General features: G+C 41.5%; 3 protein-coding genes across 3 annotated transcripts in view; all 3 read left to right on the forward strand.

The window, feature by feature from the left end:
* Window positions 1–4,222, forward strand: part of LOC144529232 (uncharacterized) — a 32,251-nt gene extending 28,029 nt beyond the window's left edge. The window contains exon 8 of the mRNA XM_078268237.1: window positions 1,040–4,222. Within this exon, the coding sequence (XP_078124363.1) occupies window positions 1,040–2,139 (1,100 nt within the window). The 3' untranslated portion in view covers window positions 2,140–4,222. The remainder of the gene's footprint in view (window positions 1–1,039) is intronic.
* A 3,271-nt stretch (window positions 4,223–7,493) lies between these two features.
* Window positions 7,494–23,012, forward strand: part of LOC144529233 (uncharacterized) — a 34,798-nt gene continuing 19,279 nt past the window's right edge. The window contains exons 1-2 of the mRNA XM_078268238.1: window positions 7,494–7,794; window positions 20,566–20,793. Of these exons, the coding sequence (XP_078124364.1) occupies window positions 7,602–7,794; window positions 20,566–20,793 (421 nt within the window). The 5' untranslated portion in view covers window positions 7,494–7,601. The remainder of the gene's footprint in view (window positions 7,795–20,565; window positions 20,794–23,012) is intronic.
* On the forward strand, window positions 9,754–15,468 carry LOC144528670 (uncharacterized). The gene is made up of 4 exons (XM_078267415.1): window positions 9,754–9,763; window positions 10,143–10,358; window positions 14,182–15,079; window positions 15,414–15,468. Exons 1-4 carry the CDS (start codon window positions 9,754–9,756, stop codon window positions 15,466–15,468), a joined length of 1,179 nt encoding a protein of 392 aa, XP_078123541.1.

Here is a 23,012-nt window from a genome sequence, read left to right on the forward strand (position 1 = left end):
CTGCATTCTGCACCTGCAATAATGGCATCAATAGGGTCTTTGTCATTTCTCCACTTACGATCAACATTACTGTTAAGCATGAACATAAGTATATTAAATTAGATTCAACCTAATCATTGCACATATTGTAGTGACAACAAAGTTTGTTTAGCATCTAACCAGAAGTGTAAAAGAAGCAGTTTACCTTCGGAGCGAATAGCAACTCTAGAGTCATAGTGGGAGAAATAAAGTGTGTCCCCTGTGCTTTCTGACCACGGTGGGAAAACTGTAGCAGTAAAATTTAGCCACGGCCTAGCGAGGTGATTCGGCGCGACATCCAGTTGCATTTTTCGAGCGGTGCACGCACGTCGCTCGCCCGGCTTGGTAGCGTTGCATTTCCACCAACTCTTCTTCTCCATAAACAACATGAAATCAAGGAGAGGGTTAACTTTTCCTGCTACAGATTTTTCACCGTGGTCAGAAAGAACAGGGGAGACTCTTTGTTTCTCTCACTATGACTTTAGAGTCACTACTCACTCTGAAGATAATCACCATCACTCTCTCACTCGCTCTACCACACACACACACACACTAACGCACAAGGATAAACTTCAGGCCATTTACGTAGGCTGGAGCCCTGCGTATCAATTATTTTCCTTGCCCCACACTGATGCAAAAATACTTGCCTGTGATTATCTTAACTGCATATTACTCCAATGATGAAATAAATGCATGTCATAGCCATTTTAAGTTTTATGTCAAGTACTTAAGTACAAATACTGATTCTCCAAAGTTCAGTTAAAAAAATCTTTAGAATAATATGTAAATTAATTGTTAGATTAATTGATGACAAAAATAATCATTAGAAATAGCTCTAAATGGTTCCATTTTGTAGCTGGTTTTAGCAAGATGACCTTAACAAGCTATGCTATGCTACGTTGTATCAGTTTGTTAGACTAAATTTGTAAGTTTTCATATCTATGACGATAGAAACTACCTCTCATTATTATTGGTTTGAGTGGTGGTCAGTTATGTGTCTGTTTCATTCTGTTTCCTGCAGATGTTCAGCAGCTGTCGGTGGTTAAAGAAGAGATTCACCCTGAGAAGCAGGAGTGTAGCTCCAATGTGGACCAGCAGGAGCCAGAGCCCCCCCCACACATTAGAGAGGAACAGGAGGAATTATGGAGCAGTCAGGAGGGAGAGCAGCTTCAAAGGCTGGAGGAGGCTGATATCACCAAGTTCCTATTCACTCCTGTCCCTGTGAAGAGTGAAGATGATGAAGATAAAGTTCAGTCCTCACAGCTTCATCAAAGACAAACTCAACACATGGAAAGAGAAGCTGATGGAGAGGACTGTGGAGGACCAGAACCAGTCAAGAACTCCTATCCACATCCACTTTTACAACCAGAGACTGAAGACTCTTCTGATCTTGAGACTGATGACAGTGCAGATTGGAAGGAGACCAGAGAACCTCAGTCAGCTTTTAACTCTCTGAAACATGATTCAAGATGTAAGAAAACATTCAGCTGCTCTGAGTGTGGGAGACGATTTGGCACCAGGGGACATCTGTATGATCACATGAGAATCCACCCAGGAGAGAAAAAATACAGCTGCAGTGTTTGTAACAAGAGATTTATCTGGCGTCAACAGGTCAGAAGACATAAATGCGTCAACCTTCAGTTGTCACAGCGTCATCAGAATCAAACGGAGGAAAACAGAGAGGCAGAGCCTCCAGCCAGCAGAGAAACTCAACACATGGAAATAGAAGCTGATGGAGAGGACTGTAGAGGACCAGAACCAGCCAGGAACTCACATCCACTTTTACAACCAGAGACTGAAGACCAGACTGGAGACTCTTCTGATCCTGAGACTGATGACAGGGCTGATTGGAAGGAGACCAGAGAACCTCAGTCAGCTTTAAACTCTCTGAAACAAGATTCAAGATGTAAGAAAACGTTCAGCTGCTCTGAGTGTGGGAAAAGATTTGGCTTCAAGTCACATCTGAAGATACACATGAGAACTCACACAGGAGAGAAACCTTTCAGCTGCTCAGTCTGTAAGAAATCTTTTAGGCAGAGTAGCCATTTAAAATATCACATGAAACAACACACAGGAGAGGAACCGTCTACTTCCTGTGTTAGTGACATCAGAAAGCAGTAGGAGTGGAGCTCCAGCGTGGACCAGGAGCAGCCAGAGAATATCAGCCAGGTGGGAACTCTCTGAACCATAGAAATAAAATGGATAGAAAGGCCATTTCCATTCAAATCAACGTAGCGTAATGGTCAGAGTGGCAGCCATTTCTATGTGTACTATTGCCAACGTATAAACTTCCGCATAAGTCGACTTCTGGCGATTCGCGGAGCTGAGGCTAAATGAGTCAAATTAACTTCATTAAGGCGTAATTAGCAAGCTAATGTTAGCCAAATAACTTATAAAGTTGTTCTCCGGCTGGCTGGTTCCGCCATGCTGTCATGCTGCATCAGTTACAGAGAATGAGCTGAACAGCGGGCTGGGTCCAGTGACGGACTGGTATCAAAAAACGGCCCTGACATTTGCAACACACCGGCCCAATTTTCAAACCACACCAACCTCACCCAAACATTGAAATAAAAAGCCCCAAAAAACATACAGAGAATGCAAAAATGTAGTACACACACTGAAAGGACACGCATTACTGTCGCTACAGTCGGTGACGTATGCAAAAATTACAAAAAACATCTAAGAGCGTCGGCAGATCTACGACATGATATGCTCCACTAAAGGCACATTCAGCACTAATACAACGGCTCGACGTTTACACTATGCTCAACCTCACATTGAGTACACGCATTGAGTGTCAATAACATAGTTTTGAAATTAGTCACTCTGTCTACCGAGAGAACCCCTCCCACGCAGCTCCCTGCTCTACAATCTTGAATATTTTTGGCTGTATGCATAAAATAACTTATAAAAATAAACCATAGACGGATTATTGTTATTATCAGTAGTGGCCCATAGAGGGCGGCCCTTCTGACATTTGCCCAAATTCCAGATGGCCAGTCCGTAACTGGCTGGGCGTAACGTTAGCGGTCCGCTGACCCGTTGTCACTGGGTCTAACTGCCCCTCCTCCCTCTCTGCAACTCCGAGAACATCTTCCGAGCTGCGTTGGGTGGCTCTCCTCCCAGCAGGCTGCGACAACTTACAACAATCACCATTTTGTTGTGTACCAATCATATGACTACGGGAAACAGTTCAATGGCCTTTCTATCCATTTTAATTTATGCTCTGAACCAGGTTTGTATCTCGTAAATTACCCCACTAATAATGACCGAAATGATACCAAACTTCTACTGTAGTACAAATAGGTTATGTACTCATAAAACGATGGATTGGAAAGTTTGTAAGTACTCCAGGAGTTTATTTAAATAACACTTGCCTGCTGGCTTCTGCTCTCTGCTGCTACTGCTACCGGGCAGTAAGAGTGCTTAGGGACGTCTACAAATTACAACACCGAAAAGAAAGATACAACAAAAATATTTATTAATTTAAATGATTAAATAAGGTAGTCTCCAAACTTACCTCAATTAGAACTTGTCTCCTGCTAGCACTTACTTTTAAAAAAGAAGTTAAATTAATAAATATTTTTGTTGTATAAGTACATAACCTATTTGTACTACTGTAGAAGTTTGGTGTCATTCCGGGCATTATTAGTGGGGTAATTTACGAGATACAAACGTGGAGCCATTAGCGCCTGCACTAAACTAACCAGCTGATAGCGCTAACTCGACCAACGTTATAACAAGGGAAAAATGCTTATGGGGGGGTTGCTTGACTCGAGGTCAAGGTGCAAAGGACCCTAGGGTGAAATTACTCCGAACCGTCACTTTAAGGCACATCTGCAGAATCGCATGAGAATCCACACAGGAGAGAAACCATTCAGCTGTAGACCAAAGATTTTGTACACACGACGCTCAAAAGACATAAATGTGTTGGTCGAACTGAGGAGAACAGAGAGGCAGAGCCTCCAGCCAGCAGCTAGTTTTGTTGCCGTGTGTGTGTTTGGGTCTGTGTGTGTGTGTGTGTGTATCTCTCTGTGTATCTCTGTGTCTGTGGCTGTAATTAGTGTTATCACTCTCGGCTGGACGCCGGGAGCTAAATGCCATCCTGTCTCTTTGATCCTCGTCGATTAAGGCCCGTCTGTCTGTTGGACGCTCAGATTACAGCAGCAGCTTGTCTGTGATTGGACGATCAAGCTGATGAAAACACACAGCTGGAGGCAGTATCAAAGGAGGACGGATCCAATCCAAAAGCAAGTTTTTTCCACCAGGTGGCAAAATAAAATAAATCAGACGCACAGAAAAGACGGGAAGTAGAAGAAAATAACAACAAACCTTCAAAATAAAGTAAAGAAAGAAGAAGAAAACAAACAACTCGTTCACCTGCTAATGTTAGTTTCTCAGTGGTTGGATGCTTCTGTTTGTTGTTGTATTGCTTGTTTTATTTTTTCTATTTTTTTGTAGAGGAATTATCATTTCTTAGTAGTTTTTTGTCTTGAGTATAAGGGAAGGATTCTGCCTTGCTGTCAGTGGTTGGATGCTTCTGTTTGTTGTATTGCTTGTTTTATTTTTTCTTAAATTTTTTTGTAGAGGAATTATCATTTCTTCGTTTGAATGCAATACTTGATACGCAATAAAAAGTAGTTTAGTTTAGTTCAACAGTTTTTAAAATGACATTTTCCAGCTATATGCTGACTATTTTACATGCATGAACACTAATAAAGATCAGTTTTTGTTGCTTTTCAAGGTTTTTGTCGCAGTTTCAGTGTTTTTGGCACTTTTTCCACTGTTTTTCAGTGGTTGGATGCTTCTGTTTGTTGTTGTATTGCTTGTTTTATTTGCAATTTGTTTTATTGTAGAGGAATTATCATTTCTTAGTTGTTTTTTCTCTTTAGTATAAGGGAAGGATTCTACCTTGCCGCCGGATGTTCTTCTTTTCAACCGACGCCCCGTCCCCTTCCTCTGTCTCTGTGTTGGCGTTCTAACCTCTGGTGGATTTATGAGGACTATGGTTAACTGCTCCTCAGATCTCTGCAGGGTAAATCCAGACAGCTAGCTAGACTATCTGTCCAATCTGAGTTGCACAACTAAAACTACTTTTGAGCGTACGCATGTTCTACCAAAACAAGTTCCTTCCCGAGACTATTTAGCAGAGGCACCGTCAGACCTTCCTTGGCAGCCTGTGGATGAAGGTCTGGCAAAGCGAGAATAGCTCGTCAGTGGTTGGATGATGCTGTTTGTTGTATGGCTTGTTTTATTTTGTAGAGGAATTATCATTTTTTTTTCTGTTGTATAAGTGCTTCTTCTCTGAAATAACTTTCTTATTTAGATCCATTGTATGTTGATGTATTTCTTTGTGCAAATAAACTAAGTTAAACTAAGCTGCTGTCGTCATGGTCGGTGTTTAAATAGAGGTTGATGATGAGAAAGCGGCTGAGTGCAGCTGGTGCTCTGTGTGTCAGCCGTGGCGTGACGAGGCCTCGGGGGGGCGATCAGCCTCTCCGGGGGTCTAATATAGAGATAATGTTGAATATCTTGATGACTATATAACTTGTGATATATAATCGGATATTAAAGTGTTCTCAGTTCTGCTGCTTTCAGTATTCTGCTAAAATATTACATTTTGAGTTTAAAACTAATGAAAGGAAATCATTTCCAACTTTCTTTATTGAACTAATTGAACATTGAATTGAATATAAAAGGCAGCACTAAAAAAAGAATGAAAGCTGCACTTTTTAAGTGCAGTTTTCTATAGATATTTTCTTCCAAATAACACAAAAACTGAGTGTATTTTGCGATGTGTTTTTTGCGGCAGTTGATATCGCGATGACGATAAAAGATATATTGTGCAGCCCTAAAATCCTCTTTCCTGATGTTGGCCATTTTTATATCTGGATAACGATATTTATCACAATGTTGCACGTTTTTCAGCTAATGCAGTCCCACCACATAGTAGAATATGTTTATATACTTGTGTGACTGCAGTACTTGACACACAATAAAAAGTAGTTTAATTCAGTTTAGTTCAACTGTTTAAAATGACATTTTCCAGCTATAGTCTCACTATTTTACATGCATGAACACTAATACAGATCAGTTTTTGTTGCTTTTTAAAGTTTTGTCGCGGTTTCAGTGTTTTTGGCACTTTTCCCAACAGTTTTGCAATTTATTTCTACGTTTTTTGCACTTTTTCCGTCTTTTACGGAAGAGGGTTAGGGCAGCGTGAAAAACAACAACTTTTGAACGTACATGTTCCACCAAAACAAGTTCCTTCCTGAGGCTACTTTGCAGAGGCACCGTGGCTCTGCTCTTCTCCCTGTACACCAACAGCTGCACCTCCAGTCACAGTCAAGCTTCTGAAGTTCGCAGACAACACCTCCCTCATCGGACTCATCTCCGATGGCGACGAGTCCGCCTACAGGTGGGAGGCTGACCACCTGGTGACCTGGTGCAACCAAAACAATCTAGAGCTCAATGCTTTAAAGACAGTGGAGATGGTTGTGGACTTCAGGAAGAACTCAACCTTACCTGCCCCCATCACCCTGTTTGCCACATTATAAGGAAAGGGAAACAAACTACCATCGTCTTTAATTTGGTTCATTGTTTTCTCAGAGCTCCGCAAATTTAATAAAGTATTTGTCTTTCTTCAAAAGTTTGTCATTTATATTCCTGTGTCTTTTTCAAAGGAAATCTGGAACACTACCGGACTTTTATTTTGAAGCTCAGCAACTGGAACACTTCCGGGCTTTTATTTTGAAGCTCAGCAACTAAACTGCACCGGAAGCTGTAGTCTTACTGCAGCAAACTTCACACTTTGAACAAGATGGCGCTTAGCTAGCTAACAATCTGATTAAGTCAGGTATTAGTACTACATTTATATGGGTACCAGCTCATATAGGTGTAGGAGGTAATGAATTGGCAGATAAGTGTGCGAAGAAAGCAGCAGAGAAGCCTGATATAGAGGTGGATATTGAATACAGTAAAGCTGAAGTCAAAAGTATAATTAAAGCTATAACAAATGAAAAATGGCAGTTTTTGTGGGATAATGAAGTCTGGGAGACACCTGTATAGTATTCAAGGAAAAGTAAGTAAGTAAGAAGAAGATGTGGTGTCCAGAATGAGGCTCGGACATACAGGATTAATGATGGAAGGTGTGAATATTGCAATAGTCAAGAGACTATAGAGCATGTAGTTATGTATTGTCTTAAATACCATCAAGCCAGACAAAGATTGATTCCACAACTTGGTGAAAACCAGATGATATTACATTTACATGATAAACTGCAAAAAGGATCTGGTGAAATCTGTTTTCATTTTTTTGTTTTCTTTTTTTAAGATAACTGGGTTATTAAAAAGGATTTAAGAAAGTGTAGGTTGACCGCTTGATCCACACTCCAGTCCAGATGGTGGCGGTAATGCTCCAAAAGCTCAAAAACAGAAGAAGAAGAAGAAGAAGAAGAAGAAGAAGAAGAAGAAGAAGAAGAAGAAGAAGAAGAAGAAGAAGAAGCAGAGCAGAGCAGAGCAGATGGCGCTTAGCAGAAAGGTGTGTTAGCAGAGTGTCTTTGTTGTGTTGAGAAAGCGGTAAAATGTGTAAAGTCCAGATGCTGAGAGCGTTGGTGGAGCAGCGACTAACTGCGGCTGCTGAAGAGATATTTGGGCTGTTTGAAAGAACGATAGCAGAGTACGAGGAGGAACTTTGTCGTTCAAAAGAGGAGAACGAGCGACAACGGGAGCTACTGGACGCTGTTTTCAACCCTCAGCTTCGGTTACACAGAGCAGGTTTGGTCATTAACGATATGACGATAGGACGGATGTAAATAAGCATTTGTTCATAAGATCTACTGTAATCTTCGCTCTTTAACAGGCCTTCGCCAAACCCACCAGACTCCATGTAAATAATCAGTACTTTTATCATCGTAAAACACACTGCATTCAAAGTGGACAGAAACACAATAAAACTATCAAAAGCCGTCTTGGTTCATCTTTCCACTGTTCCAACAATCACCACTCTGGTTTGGTTGAAATTAACCCTTAATTCACCCATTTACATGTGGAGATATGCTGGCTCTATACACGCTAAAAGTCCCGATTATTTACATGGAGTTTGGTGGGTTTGGTGACGGTGATATCGGGGCTGTTTTCTAGATAAACAAAGGTTCTTATTTAATAGGTATTCCCTTAGGACTCTATAGGTGATGGTTACATAGGAGTGATGTACACATTGGAACACAACAGCACAGTATTGTAACCACTGAGGCTTAGACTGTGTGTGTGTGTGTGTGTGTGTGTGTGTCTGTCTGTCTGTCTGTCTGTCTGTCTGTCTACACCCGAATTAGTTGACTTTACTCGCAAATGGCGTGGAAACCCGTTCCCCTATACCACTTCAGTTTTTACACAAGCTGATTATTTTTAAGAAAAATGGAAAAACACAGCCAATCTTGTTATGACAAACTTAATTATCAGGTCAACATCAACACGTACAACCTAAAATGATTAATCTGAAAAAGGTCATTTCAAATCATTGAAACAATTATGTGTGTTGTACGTGTCTGTGTTGTTTGTGTGTGTTGTACGTGTTTGTGTGTGTTGGTGTTGTCCGTGTTTGTTGTGTGCAGGGCTGCCTCTAGCCCTTTGGTTGCCCTAGGCGAGATTGAGTTTTGCGCCCCCCCCCCCCACCTTAGTCTCGCATTGCCAGATCACAGCGCTGTGTCAGCGATAGAGTAGCAATGTATGTTCATTTTAGTGTCTAGCTTGCATGTAAGTTAGATGGCACCAACATTTGGTCTAATCATAACTGGTCTGGCAACCCAAAGGCCAAGGTTTTGTTTCCAGATTTGTGTGCATGGTGACTTATGATGGGGGGGGGTCTGGGGGTCCACCCCCTGAAATTTTTGACCATTAAACACTTAATTTCCTGCATTCAGGTGAATTTTTATGCACCTATTTCTACCTTTTTCTGAATCAATTTATGCTGTGTTACAGAGAAAACCGGCATATAAACAAGCGTGTGAGAGTGAGTGAGAGGGAAAAAAGAAGGCGGGCTAAGGACAGGTCGAGTGGATCAATGCGCTGCAAGCAGCTTGCGGTGTCCACAACGTAAACACCTCGACAGCACCTGCTACACTCCTTTGCCCTGACAAGCGATTGAATCGCTTTTCTTTGCGTAAAATGATGGTTTTCTAAATGATACAGTCGAGCAAACTCGCCGGTATGTGAGCTGTCCTCAGACTGTTAACGCTAAGCTAACTTTAGCATTCAGCTGACACGCTTTTTTGAGTAGCTAGTGTTAGCAATAAGCATGTATTAACACCATGCACAGGTTCAAACAGTAACATTAGACAGAAAAAAAAGCTGCGCCATCAAATTATCTGCAAGCTTTTGGGTATTAAATAAATTCATAAATTCCCATGAAGATAACTAGGCTACAATAGTTATTTTACATACTAACCATTCCGCTTGAGTAAGGTTGCTTCCTGGTCAGGATACCGGCTGCTGCCGATGCCTCTGCTCGTCCCGCGAGGTGTAGAGCCCCTTGGACGCACGTTACAAGGCGCTGGTCTTGTCACGTGACCAGGTAGGGTTTTTTAATTAGCCCTCCCCTTTCTTATGAAAGTAAACATACCAAGTTATCGCTGCTAAACCTGATTAGTGCAATGAGTCTTTCAGCTAAATAGTACAAACAATTAATGTTGTTTAGTAATGATAGCAGGTTTTTTACTAAACATAAAAGAATAAGTAATGATCACTCGTAAGTTTAATTAGAAACAAAATCTGGATTTACTGTGTGTGTGTGTGTGTCACTATGTGTCACTGTGTGTGTGTGTGTGTGTGTGCGTGCGTGTCTGTGTGTATGCATTTTTGTTTGTGTCTATAACAAGAACAAATGCAAAACATCATGAAAATTCAAGTCATCTTAACCGGTACTTAGACATAGTCATATGTTAAAATCTTCAGTTAGCTTGTAGCACTGACGTCATGTAGGGCCCTATGGTGTCTTATAGCATTTTTAGAGTCTTTTTTTTTTTTCACACTGGCCACCAAGCTAAACAACTTTTCTGGGGGAAACCCTGCAATCTCTAAGCTTTAGCTGACATGAACTTCTGTCTGTGTTTCAACTTTACCTCCAGACGACAAAAGACAGATTGTTATTAAAGAGGAGCAGCAGGAGTGTAGCTCCAGTGTGGACCAGCAGGAGCCAGAGCCCCCCCCACACATTAAAGAGGAACAGGAGGAACTGTGGAGCAGTCAGGAGGGAGAGCAGCTTCAAAAGCTGGAGGAGGCTGATATCACCAAGTTCCCATTCATTCCTGTCCCTGTGAAGAGTGAAGATGATGAAGAGGAAGGTAGGAACAACGTTAACAGGGTTTTTAGGGGAAATAAAGGGAGGGGGGGGAATCTGCAGAAGTCAAGAGCATAAAAGTTCAAGAGAACCTGGTTTATTTCATTTTAGGAGTAAGGTTCCTTTCACACTATTCTCGCATGTCCAGACAGCGGCTCTGTTGAAAAGGCTAACGGTGCTCGGTTAGCACAGCCGAAACGATTTGTCATAAACTAGCTAGGTAAGTAACAAATGATGCTAACGGCATTAATAACTAAGCCAAACGGTGCTGTCACTACTATTTTAGTGATTTGTAAGCAACCTGTTATTTTGCAGATTGTCACGTTACTGAGAATACAGCTATTAGAAGGTAATATATAAGTAGAAGCTAACAATACCTTTAGCTGTCTTCATGAAGCTCCCAGCTACGCTAACGTTACTATATCTCGCGACGCAGTTAGAAAACAAGAATGAGCTAACTAATGTTAACATAACCACTTTGGCTCGGTGGAAGTCGATTTTAAAGTCATGTTAAAACTATTTCCCGTCCTAACGATTTCCAGCCGCAGCCTGTCACTCCCCTATGTACTAACATTAGTCGGTACGTAACGTTAGCTCCGTAATGTTGTACTAACGTTATCTTAGACCTCACAATGCCTTGTGTTTCTCACTCCTGCTAAGTTATTGTTTATAAGATGTGACATGAGTGACACATGCGGGTAGGCCAAGGCAAGAAGAGGGAGATTAGCTAACGTTAACCAACATATTTATAAAAAAAGTCACATTCGAATAGTATTTATTTTTTTACTATTCGAATTATATTCGAATTTCGGCATTCGTTCCAACAGCCCTAATACACAGCCTGTACGACACGGAGAAAGCAGCCAAACTGCTGCAAAGTGCAAACACTGTCTCAATAACCGGTGATCACTGGACGTCAGTGAGTAATCAGAATTATTTAGGAGTTTCTGCACACTATATTGACTCTAGATTCAAAGGTGTGACTAGATTCACACATTTTTATTTTGTTTACAGTAAATAAATAATAAACAAATAACAAATCTTAAAGTCAAGTTCATAAAGTAACTTTATTTGCATTCATTTGATTCCCAATCAACATACACTGGTAAGAATTGCTTTCCAACTCCAAAACAGTACTGAAATGCAAAATAATAGAATTTTAATCCTGATAAAACATATTGACAATAGAAATTCAGCGATTAAGGAAAATGTATCGTTTGACAGCCCTACTTTAAACCAATCACAATCATCTTGGGCGGTGTTAAGCATGGTGCCTCTGCTAAATATTCTTGGGAAGGAACTTGTTTTGGTGGAACATGTTTACGTTCAAAAGAACATCTATGAAATGTGTGTGTGTGTGTGTGTGTGTGTGTGTGTAGACAATACTATCAAAATGGATACAAATTTAACAACATATAACAAGCATTACATAATGTATAAACCAGTATACAGAATATACATTCCATGTTATAAAAAGATCAATGATCACATAGTTGATTCACCTTCAGCCAAGTCTTTAAGGACATTTTAAAACTGTGGAATTAAGTTCCACTTTTCTACTACTGTAAAGCCCTGGAGACCTTTACATTATCGCTGCAAAATGACACACATTGCTTGATTGGGGGTGGTGCAAGATCATGGGTCAATTTATACATCAGGCACATGTCTGCAAAACAGAGAAAACTGTCAAAGGTTAATAGGTTGTGTTTTTTTATGATGGTGCAGTGATGGTAATTTCTTGTTTTTTGTTTGTTTGTTGGTGTTCTGTGAAAGAACTTTCACAGCTTGTTTGTAAAGGGTAGATAAGGGTTTTAGCGTAGTCCCACCTGCCTTAGAGCAGCTTGTAGAACGGTTAGATAAATGTGAGAAGATCGTTGCATGCATAAACAGTTTAGCTTCGGCTATTGGTAACTGGTGTCTTATGTCTAAAAATTAGCTAAACTAGCTCTGACACAATTGGATATCTTTTTTGTGTTTTAAAACTTAAGTTGGAATCAGTAATTATGCCCAGATACTTGAAATGATCAACAATATGTATCACCTCTCCCATAATACAGATATCAGGCTGATGTGTAACATTCCTCTTGATAGAGAAATACATGCCCACTGAACAGATGTCAAATCACCAAAGTCAAAGCCACAAGCAGCGTTGAGCGGGTTTCTAGCTTCACAAAACTGATCAAAACCACTTCAGATGGTTTAATGCTCTATAGAAAAAGTGGTGAAACCAACCACACACCGGTTCAAAAAATCTATCATGGCAGATGGTCTAAGACTTTTTTGTCGAGCACATTGAGCTGCATATGTGTTAGAAATTTCAAGTCAATCGGACTTAAGGTGTGAGTGGCGTGGCCTTTCAAAAATCAAGTATTTAAGCCTTCATTATAGCACCACCATGTGGCCGATTGGGCTCACATTTTTTGGGAACCTAAAGCACATAATTTCCAATCATTGTGCCAAGTTTCGTGTTTCTAGCTCATTCCAGCTCACAGCATCAGGTAACTGTGGATCATTCCAATCTCTGGGCTTGTCCCGAGTAGGTCGTACTGACTCTCCAAAGTTGGATAGATCCTCCTCATTGTTGGTTGTTCATAGTTAAGGCGGCACTGCTTAAAGCCAAGGGTATCTGTTTCACAGTGCCAGTTCAGTCCAAGTGTTGACTCATGTGTCTTTGCTTTGTCATGCGACAGCCAAAGCTCTAGTTTTTCTGAGCATGTTTTTGGTGGTAGATGGCAAATGACCTCTGTCCTGTTGCTAGCCCATTGAAGGACCTCAAATCCTCCTGATGCAAGAAGCTGCTGTAGCTTGTTGACCAACTGCTGGGCCTCTTCAACTAAGGGAACACTCTGTAAGAAGTTGTTCACGTAGAAGCACAGTTTGATTGAGAATCTTACATCCTCTCTAGGTTAAATGTGCAGGAAAACACGGCGGTGAAGGGCAAACGAGGCACAACATGGACAACAAGTAGTCTCAAAGGGATGTACCTTCCACTCACAGATTTCAGGGTGTTCATCTGTTTTCATATTGCGACAAGGCAATTCAAAGTGCTTTACATGAAACATTAAAGAGCAATTAAAAACGGTCATAATGAAAATAAAACAGGCTAAAATATAATAATATACAAATACAAGAATAAAAGTTACTGTGAGTAAGAAATTAACAATTATTCAATTGAATAGGTTGTAGGGACGGGTTTGGGAGGAGCAGCAACATAGTATGATCTGAGCCATCATCTAAGACCGCCTAGATGTCTGTTTTGTTTTCACCATGCTGGAGGATGACTCTGATTACCTTTATGGGAACACCAGTGGAGTCTGAAGGTTCCTGCAGGTAAAGGTTTTTGGTGGCTGAGCTAACCAGGCAGGTACCTTCCATCACACTCTTAGTGTTGACTTTATGTAGAATGTCTGTAGGTGTTTACCTTTACATATATTGCATGCCTTTTTCAGAGTACATTGTGCTGCTTGATGTGATCTTCCACAATGGCAACAGTGCTTGTTTGTCTTTAATTCAGTCTTCAACTTAAGTCTCATCAAAGCATTTAAAGGTGGAGCATTGGCTGAAGAAATGATCTCTGAATCACAGGAACTTGGTGTGGTATAGGGCTGAAACGAGCTCAACAGCACAGTTGGCATTATTTCACCACAAGAGGAGAATAATGTTAGTCAACAGCCTTTACAACATTTTTCCAACGCTGAAAAGGAAGACTGGTAGTGTAGATGTAACTGGTTGTTCAGTAACTGACTGAAGAACCAGTATTTCTTACAATCACAATCCAGGTGATAATATACAGTTCCACAACATTTCTCTGTATGTGTTTCCTGCAGATGTTGAGCAGCTGTTGGTGGTTAAAGAAGAGGTTCCCCCTGAGCAGCAGGAGTGTAGTTCCAGTGCGGACCAGCAGGAGCCAGAGCCCCTCCCACACATTAAAGAGGAACAGGAGGAACTGTGGAGCAGTCAGCAGGGAGAGCAGCTTCAAGGGCTGGAGGAGGCTGATATCACCAAGTTCCCATTCACTCCTGTCCCTGTGAAGAGTGGAGATGGTGAAGAGAAAGCTCAGTCCTCACAGCTTCATCAAAGACAAACTCAACACATGGAAAGAGAAGCTGATGGAGAGGACTGTGGAGGACCAAAACCAGCCAGGAACTCAAATCCACATCCACTTTTACAACCAGAAACTGAAGACCAGACTGGAGCCTCTTCTGAACCTGAGACTGATGAACCTCAGTCAGCTTTAAACTCTCTGAAACATGATTCAAGACAAACGAAACCATTCAGCTGCTCTGAGTGTGGGAAAAGATTTGGCTTCAAGTCAGATTTTAAGAGACACATGAGAACCCACACAGGAGAGAAGCCTTTTAGCTGCTCTAAGTGTGGTAGAGCTTTCACAGATAGTGGAAACCAGAAGAAACACATGAGAACTCACACAGGAGAAAAACCTTTCAGCTGCTCAGTCTGTAAGAAATCTTTTACACGGATAGATGGTTTACGGTCACACATGGCTGTAGTCCACACAGGAGAGAAAAGATTCAGCTGCAGTGTTTGTAACAAAAGATTTGCCCAGAGTTCTCGTGTCAAAACACATAAATGTGTTGGTCCGATGGAAACAGAAGCTGATGGAGAGGACTGTGGAGGACCAGAACCAGCCAGGAACTCAGAGACTGGAGACTATTCTGAACCTGAGACTGGTGACAGTGCTGATTGGAAGGAGACCAGGGACCCTCTGTCAGCTTTAAACTCTCTGAAACATGATTCAAGACATAAGAAAACATTCACCTGCTCTGAGTGTGGGAGAAAATTTAACAGTGAGTCACATCTGAAGAGACACATGAGAACTCACACAGGAGAAAAACCTTTTAGCTGCTCTGAGTGTGGTAAAGCTTTCGCTGAACGTGTTCATCTGAAGGAACACATGAGAACTCACACAGGAGAAAAACCTTTTAGCTGCTCAGTCTGTAATAAATCTTTTACACAGAGTGGAACTTTACAAACACACATGAATATCCACACAGGAGAAAAACCTTTCAGCTGTGTAGTCTGTAATAAATCTTTTACACAGAGTGGAACTTTACGGTCACACGTGGCCAGAGTCCACACAGGAGAGAAAAGATTGAGCTGCAGTGTTTGTAACAAAAGATTTTCCTGGCGTTCTGATGTCAAAACACATAAATGTGTTGGTCAGATGGAAACAGAAGCTGATGGAGAGGACTGTGGAGGACCAGAACCAGCCAGGAGCTCACATCCACTTTTACAACCAGAGACTGAAGACCAGACTGGAGACTCTTCTGATCCTGAGACTGATGACATGGAATAATGTTTGTGCCTTTTAAATCCAAGCAAAACTTCTGAAGTATCAAACAAAAATCTTTATGTATCAACATCTAGATAGAAAAGTACACTCTTATTTTATTAGATATTGTTTTGTCTTGTAATGTCTGTCATATAATCAATTATAATCAAGAAACGGATTTTGTGTATCATGTTTAAGCACAATTTAGGCCCAGCAGTCTCTGAGAGGAGACTTTTCTCTCTGTGTCAGGGAGACAGGAAGTGCAGGTTGAAAGCTATCTTTAGTTTAAACAAGGGAGATGTGAGGGAGGTAGCATAGGGAAGTTAGCCTAGCATGGTGTTTCCTGTCAGGGAGCGGAGGAAATGGACATATTATGATCTGTATAAAACTATAAAAACTCACTTGTGCATTGCTATGTTCCAAGGTAATATGATCAGTGATACCAAAATGATTAAGGTCTTTTGACATGTGTAGTGTTTCCTAAGCCACTAATTAGGCCATGGTAAAGCTAATGGGTTACATTTTGGGACCCATGCTCTTTTTTTCTGTACAATCTGCCCTTGGGGTCCATTAAAAAAAAAAAAAAACATAACATTTCGTTCCATTGTTTTACAGATGATGTACAAATATATTTGCCTGTATAAAACAATGATAAGGACACACTTCAACCTTTGCTTAACTGCTTGAGAGATCTCAATATGGTTGGATCAGAATTTTCTGTCTCAATGACAATAACACTGAAATTGTTGTGTTTGGTCGTGCTGAACATTTTAGTGCCTGTGTAGATGCTCTTGGTACTTTAGATTCCCATATTTGTCCTTTTACCAAGAATCTGGGTGTGATTTTTTTGACAGTGCTTTTAAATTTGACAAACAGGTTAGCTCTCTTGTTAAAACCAGTTTCTTCCAGCTGAGACTTTTGGCTAAGGTCAAGCCCTACCTGCTACGCAAAGACTTCTGTAACTCTTTGTATGTTGGATTGGATCAGTCATCCCTTCGTCGGCTACAGGTAGTCCAGAACGCAGCAGCTCGATTTTTAACCGGGACCAGAAAGCGTGACCACATTACACCAGTTTTGGCCACGCTCCACTGGCTTCCTGTCCGTTTCAGGATTGATTTTAAAATTGTATTGCTTGTTTTTAAGATTGTAAATGGGTTGTCGCCTTCTTATTTATCAGAGCTTTTACATGTCCACACACCTGTCAAAGCACTGAGGTCTTCCAATCAGATGTTCCTTGAAGTGCCCAGATCCAGATTAATAAATAAAGGTGACTGAGCCTTTGCAGTGGCTGCCCCAAACCTCTGGAATAGTTTACCTGTTCATATAAGAACAGCTCGGACCGTTGAAACATTCAAGTCCTTGCTTAAGACCCACTACTATTCATTGGCTTTCAATTCAAGTTGAGCTTTGATACCTTGACCTTTTTCTACTGTTGGTTATTTTGTATTGTATATTGTGTATTGTTTGTGTAAAAAATTAGTGTGGTACACCAGGACATGCTGAGCACTCTTCAGGATGAAATAAAGCATCTGTTGACTAGCATGCACGTTAGTAGTTATTGCCTGGGTCACAACGACCTCGGTGTACTTAAGAAAAGGAAGATGAGAGGACTTCTAGTCTAGTTCTAGACCCCCTAGTTGGTCAGGAGTCCACCGTATCCTTTTATACCCATGACCTGTTTGCATGCCTGAGTGGTTCAGCGGACCACTAACGTTAGACCCAGCCCGCCATTAAGCTTGTTCTCTGTAATCGATGCAGCATAAAAGCATGGCAGAACCAGCCAGCCGGCCGGTGTTAGTTGGCTAACGTTAGCTTGCTAACTCCGCCTCAACGTTACCACCTCAACACATTGTTCACAGAAAACAAGCCGAAAGAAGCTGTCACTCGGGGCGATAGCAACGTGCTTTGTATGGATGAAGCATGAAGTTAATTTGACTCATTCAGCGGCTGGCTCTCTGCTTTGTAACGTTACTGCCGGAAGTCGTCTGAAATGTATACGTTACCACGGTAATGGTAAACGTAAGTGGCTGCCGCTCTGACCATTCTGCTACGTTGATTTGAATGGAAATGGCCTTTCTATTCAATTTGTCCGACAATTTTTTCTGTACCGAGGCCGCTGTGTCAGCCAGTAAAGAACTTTACTTCTAATTTTATATATAGGCCCTAGTAGTTTAAATAACTAGTAAAGTAAAGAGAGAAATAGCAACAAGAAAAAAACACCACAATTGACAGCTTCTCCATTGTACAACTTAGCATTGTGTATCAGATCACAACAATTTGTAGTTAGCTGGATCATCATTTTCCATAATAGACCATATACTGACCTACCAGGTCACACAATGTGTACAGTAACGTACAGAAGGCTAACGTTACCGGGCTTGGCTAGCGATCGTTAAAGACATGTTCAAAATCAGCATTCTGTCTCTGGGGCAGTCAGTTGAGAAAATAACTAAGAATATACAAAATAAGACTTAAGATGGACAACAAGGCCACATCAACAATAAGTGTCACAGTATACGGCACCAATACAAGATTAATACATGAAGAATTCATGAGGGGAACACATTACACATTATTTACTAGTTGTCAGGGAGCTCAGAGGACTCAAAAGCGTGACTCAGTGGCAGAGGTAAAGAGGTAATGAAGTTTATTGTACAAAGTACAATCTAAGGCAAAGGTATCAAGAACAGGAGGCAAAAGACGTGGTCGTAAAACGGGCTATAGGTCTAGAAAACACTGGGATTTGGTCCCTGGTAGTACCGGCCTAATCTGGTTGGTACCTTAAAAAGTACAGAGTTTCGGTACCCAACCCCACCCTAAACCCAACAAGGGTTGAAGGTGTTTCAGAGGTACTGCAGTGACTCTAGGAGGGTTTCATCTCCTGGTATTGGCTGGACAAACCCTGTGAGGAATTACAAATTGTGAAATCTTGAGTCCCTCTTTGTTTTTGTAATGTCATGTGTAAGGCTTAGATAATGTAATAAAATGTACATTTATTATATTAAAACTTTTTTCAGAGCTCTGAAAATGTAATAAAGTATTTGTCTTTCTTCCAAAGTGTATTTTAATCATTAATCTTCTTTGTGTGTATTTCTGAGTCTTGGGTTAGGGTTAGGGTTAAGTCTTCACTTAACACTTCCGGACTTTTATTTTGAAGCGCAGCAACTAATCTCCACCGGAAGCTGTAGTCTTACTGCGGCTAACTTCACACTTTGAACAAGATGGCGTCTAGCAGAAAGGTGTGTTATCAGAGTCTCTTAGTTGTGTAGAGAAAGAGGTAAAATGTGTAAAGTCCAGATGCTGAGAGCGTTGGTGGAGCAGCGACTAACTGCGGCTGCTGAAGAGATATTTGGGCTGTTTGAAAGAACGATAGCAGAGTACGAGGAGGAACTTTGTCGTTCAAAAGAGGAGAACGAGCGACAACGGGAGCTGCTGGACGCTGTTTTCAACCCTCAGCTTCGGTTACACAGAACAGGTTTGTTCATTAAACCTTCAGTTGATCTTTCTCTCCTTCCTGTCATCTCTTCTCTCAGCAACGATACGACGATAAGACGTATGTAAATAAGCATTTGTTCATACGCTCTATTTGAATCTAAGCTCTTTAAAAGGCCGTCGCCAAACCCACCAGACTCCATGTAAATAATCAGTACTTTTATCATCGTAAAACAAACTGCATTCAAAGTGGACAGAAACACAATAAAACTATCAACAGCCGTCTTGGTTCGTCTTTCCACTGTTCTAACAATCACCACTCAGTAAAACCTTAATTCACCCATTTACATGTGGAAATATGATGGTTCTATACACGCTAAAAGTACTGATTATTTACATTGAGTCTGGTGGGTTTGGTGATGGTGATTTGGGGGCTGTTTTCTAGATAAACAAAGATTCTTATTTAATAGGTATTCCCTTAGGACCATAGGTGATTGTTACATAGTACTGATGTTCACCTTGAAACACAACAGCACAGTATTGTAACCACTGAGGCTTTGTGTGTGTGTGTGTGTGTGTGTGTGTGTGTGTGTGTGTGTGTGTGTGTAACAAGAACAAATACAAGATACAAAAACATAATGACAATTCAAGTCATCTTAACTGGTACTAGGGCTGGGACGGTTACCGCAATACTGCGGTCACGTGACGACTACCGCGGGTCTGAGCTCCTCATCGTCATCACCGCAAAAAAAACATTGGCCTGCACGTTGTGTCTAATGAGCAGCAGTACTCTACTCTCTGTTACCGCTCGCTCTCCTTACGCGACCACACGGGCACTGACGTCACTTAAGGCACTGCCATTCTCGCTCTAACTTACGCTACTCTCGTAAGGGGATTGCGGTATACCGCGCTACTGCGGGAATTTCTTGCTTATCAACCGCGGTAGAAAAAAAATACATACCGCCCCAGCCCTAATTGGTACTTAGACGTAGTCATATTTTAAAATCTCCAGTTAGCTTGTAGCACTTACTTCATGTAGGGCCCTATGGAGTCTTATAGCTTTTTTAGTCTCATTTTCACACTGGCCACTAGAGGTGTGAATCTTCACTGATCTCCCGATTCGATTTGATATCACGATGCGTCAAATACATTTTTCTATTAAAGCCATATAGGATATTTAATTCATAGCTTTTAAAGCTTCAAAAACAAAACATTTTGCAGTGCTCTAATACTAAAACTAAAATAATAAAACTACAGCACTGAGCACATGGCACTTCCTGAATGTGCAGAACATGTAAACAGAAATGTTGTTAGGCCTACAATAAATTGTAAACAGAAATAATCGATTATGGCCCGGTCGATTATCGATGCAGCATCGTCCATGTCCGTGATGCGATGCATTGATTATTTGATTAATTTCAACACCTCTACTGGCCACCGAGCTAAACAACTTTTCTGGGGGAAACTCTGCAATCTGTCTGTGTTTCAGCTTTGCCTCCAGACGACAAAAGCCAGATTGTTATTAAAGAGGAGCAGCAGTGGTGTAGCTCCAGTGTGGACCAGCAGGAGCCAGAGCCCCCCCCTCACATTAAAGAGGAACAGGAGGATCTGTGGAGCAGTCAGGAGGGAGAGCAGCTTCAAGGGCCGGAGGAGACTGATATCACCAAGTTCCCATTCACTCCTGTCCCTGTGAAGAGTAAAGATGATGAAGAGGAAGGTAGGAACAACGTTAACAGGGTTTTTAGGGGAAATAAAAGGGGGGAAAATCTGCATAAGTCAAGAGCATAAAAGTTCAAGAGAACCTGTTTTATTTTATTTTAGGAGTAGGGTTCCTTTCACACTAGTCTCGCATTTCTAGATCTTCCTCCACAGCGTTGCAAAGGAAGGTCTGGCTAGTCTACACAGCATTTCTGGATGGGAGAAAAACGTGCTCTGGTTTATTGGCATTTCTTTAAACCAATCACAATCGTCTTGGGCAACGCTAAGTGCCAGACGGAGCCACGGTACCTCTGCGAAATAGTCTCAGCGAAGGAACTTGTTTTGGTGGAACATGTGTACATTCAAAAGAACATCTATGAAAAATACATCTCTGCCCGCTGTCTGTGTGTGTGATGGTTCTAATCGGGAAAATAGATAACTTCTTTGTCGGGACTGTGCATGATCTGGCCATGAGGCAAGACAGTTGTACATTGCCATGGTAATCCACTGAGCGCAGGTAGGCCACAGAGCCATATGCAGGGTCCGAAATTAACACTCTCCAGTCGCCAAATGCGGGTACATTTTCCGTTTGGCGAGCATATCTCAGAGGGCTATCCGCCACATGGCGAGTAAATGTTTGTACCAAAATGGTTCTGTTGTTCAGCCTTCATTTTGGTAAAGCTGCAGCTAATTTCTTCTGTTCCTCTGTTGTCTACACGTCTGAGCTTCGCTGGGGCGGGCCGACACACAAACACTGGCGCACATACCAGACGCCAGCCACCACGTCACTTCTGTTAAGGATTAGACAGCGTTTACCTCAAGCTAATTAATTAGCCGGTACGTGGCGATTTTTGGCAGCCAAAAGAAAGCAAAAATATAGCCGCAAGCGGCAATTTGCGGGTTCAAACCCTTTCTCGGCAGAAGGAATGTAAATGGACTGCATTTCCATTGCCCTTTTCTAGTCTTTTCACTCGCATTCATACACTTTGAGATGGGACTGCAGGGCCTGGAATCGAACCGCAAACTTCGTGATTTTTAGGCAAATGCTCTATCGCCTGAAGTACAGCATGCTTAGGAAGCAGCACAATCGCCAAAAAGTTAAAGGGGTGATAGAATGCAAACTGTAAAACCCGATTTTACCTTATCATAGTTGAATCATGACAGTTTGGTGGGTAAATAGGACATACATAGTACTTCAAAAATCCCGTTGACACCTCTCTTTCCTCTGCAAATCTCACAATTTGAAACTGCTGCTGAAAACGGGCAAATCTCAACGATTGATTTTTTGGCTCTAGTCGCTAGTCTTTGTCACGCCCCAACATTTACATAGGCTACACCACTGACCTAAGGTCAGCTTAGTCTTCTGAATTTAGGTCGTGGATATCTCAGAAATGTTATTCATTGTTTGTCTGCTACTTATTTACTAAATTCACTTCTGAGACTTTTTTATGCAAGAAATCCACTATGTAGAGGTCAAATATGTGCCGTTTTATGAAATGATGGCTAATTGGAAATTTTGTCCGACTATGTGTCGGAGTTCAGCGGCCCGTGCTGCCTAGGTTGCTGCCCGGTGTGTCCACCTTCGCAGACACCAGCACGCTGTGAGGTAGATGTGCATTTGATGTGAGACGGAGCTCCAGGGCCTGTACCTCACTGCTCTCCCTCCCCTCTCCTGCTAAATGGCCGGTGTGAGTGAGAGCGCTGTCAGCGAGCTTGTTACGTCCGCAATCTCTTAACACAGGTTCCAGTTAATCTTATAATGGTATGTGTTTTGAGTTATTGAAACAAACAATCAGGGAAATAAACGCCTCTTGTCCGCGAGTGAGCTGGACGCATGGAGCTCTATCAGTGAGAGGGAGTGCACTGAGACACACAGAAACTAAAAATGAAAAAGGAACTTTTCTAATGGGAACCATTCTTTGTTGAACTTTAATACTTTACAAACACCAGAGCAAGAGAGCGCTGTGACTCCTCTTCTGAAGAGATTTTGGAGAGGGACATTAGGTAGTTAAATACGCTGGTTGGCTGACATGTCACCATTGTATTCATATAATACTATCAATCCAGACTTAATATGATATTAATAATGTATGCATGTTGCTTCCTCCAAATTTCGGGTTGTGGTCGACTAGCGGGGCCGGCTTTGGTTGTTGGATAAATGAATCAACATTGATTGTGATTGGTGGTTGCTGTGCATGCAGAGCCTGCATGTCACACACTAGCAACAAACTGTGTATC

The sequence above is a fragment of the Sander vitreus genome, chromosome 14 (genome assembly GCF_031162955.1).
Source record: "Sander vitreus isolate 19-12246 chromosome 14, sanVit1, whole genome shotgun sequence".
Lineage (NCBI taxonomy): Eukaryota > Metazoa > Chordata > Actinopteri > Perciformes > Percidae > Sander > Sander vitreus.

What these genes read in the sequence shown, in the direction of transcription:
- LOC144528670 (XM_078267415.1), top strand. An exon ending in TGAAGATGATGAAGAGGAAG is followed by an intron (nt 10,359 to 14,181) that starts GTAGGAACAACG and finishes TGTTTCCTGCAG; the next exon opens with ATGTTGAGCAGCTGTTGGTG. An exon ending in AAGGAGACCAGGGACCCTCT is followed by an intron (nt 15,080 to 15,413) that starts GTCAGCTTTAAA and finishes TCTTTTACACAG; the next exon opens with AGTGGAACTTTACGGTCACA.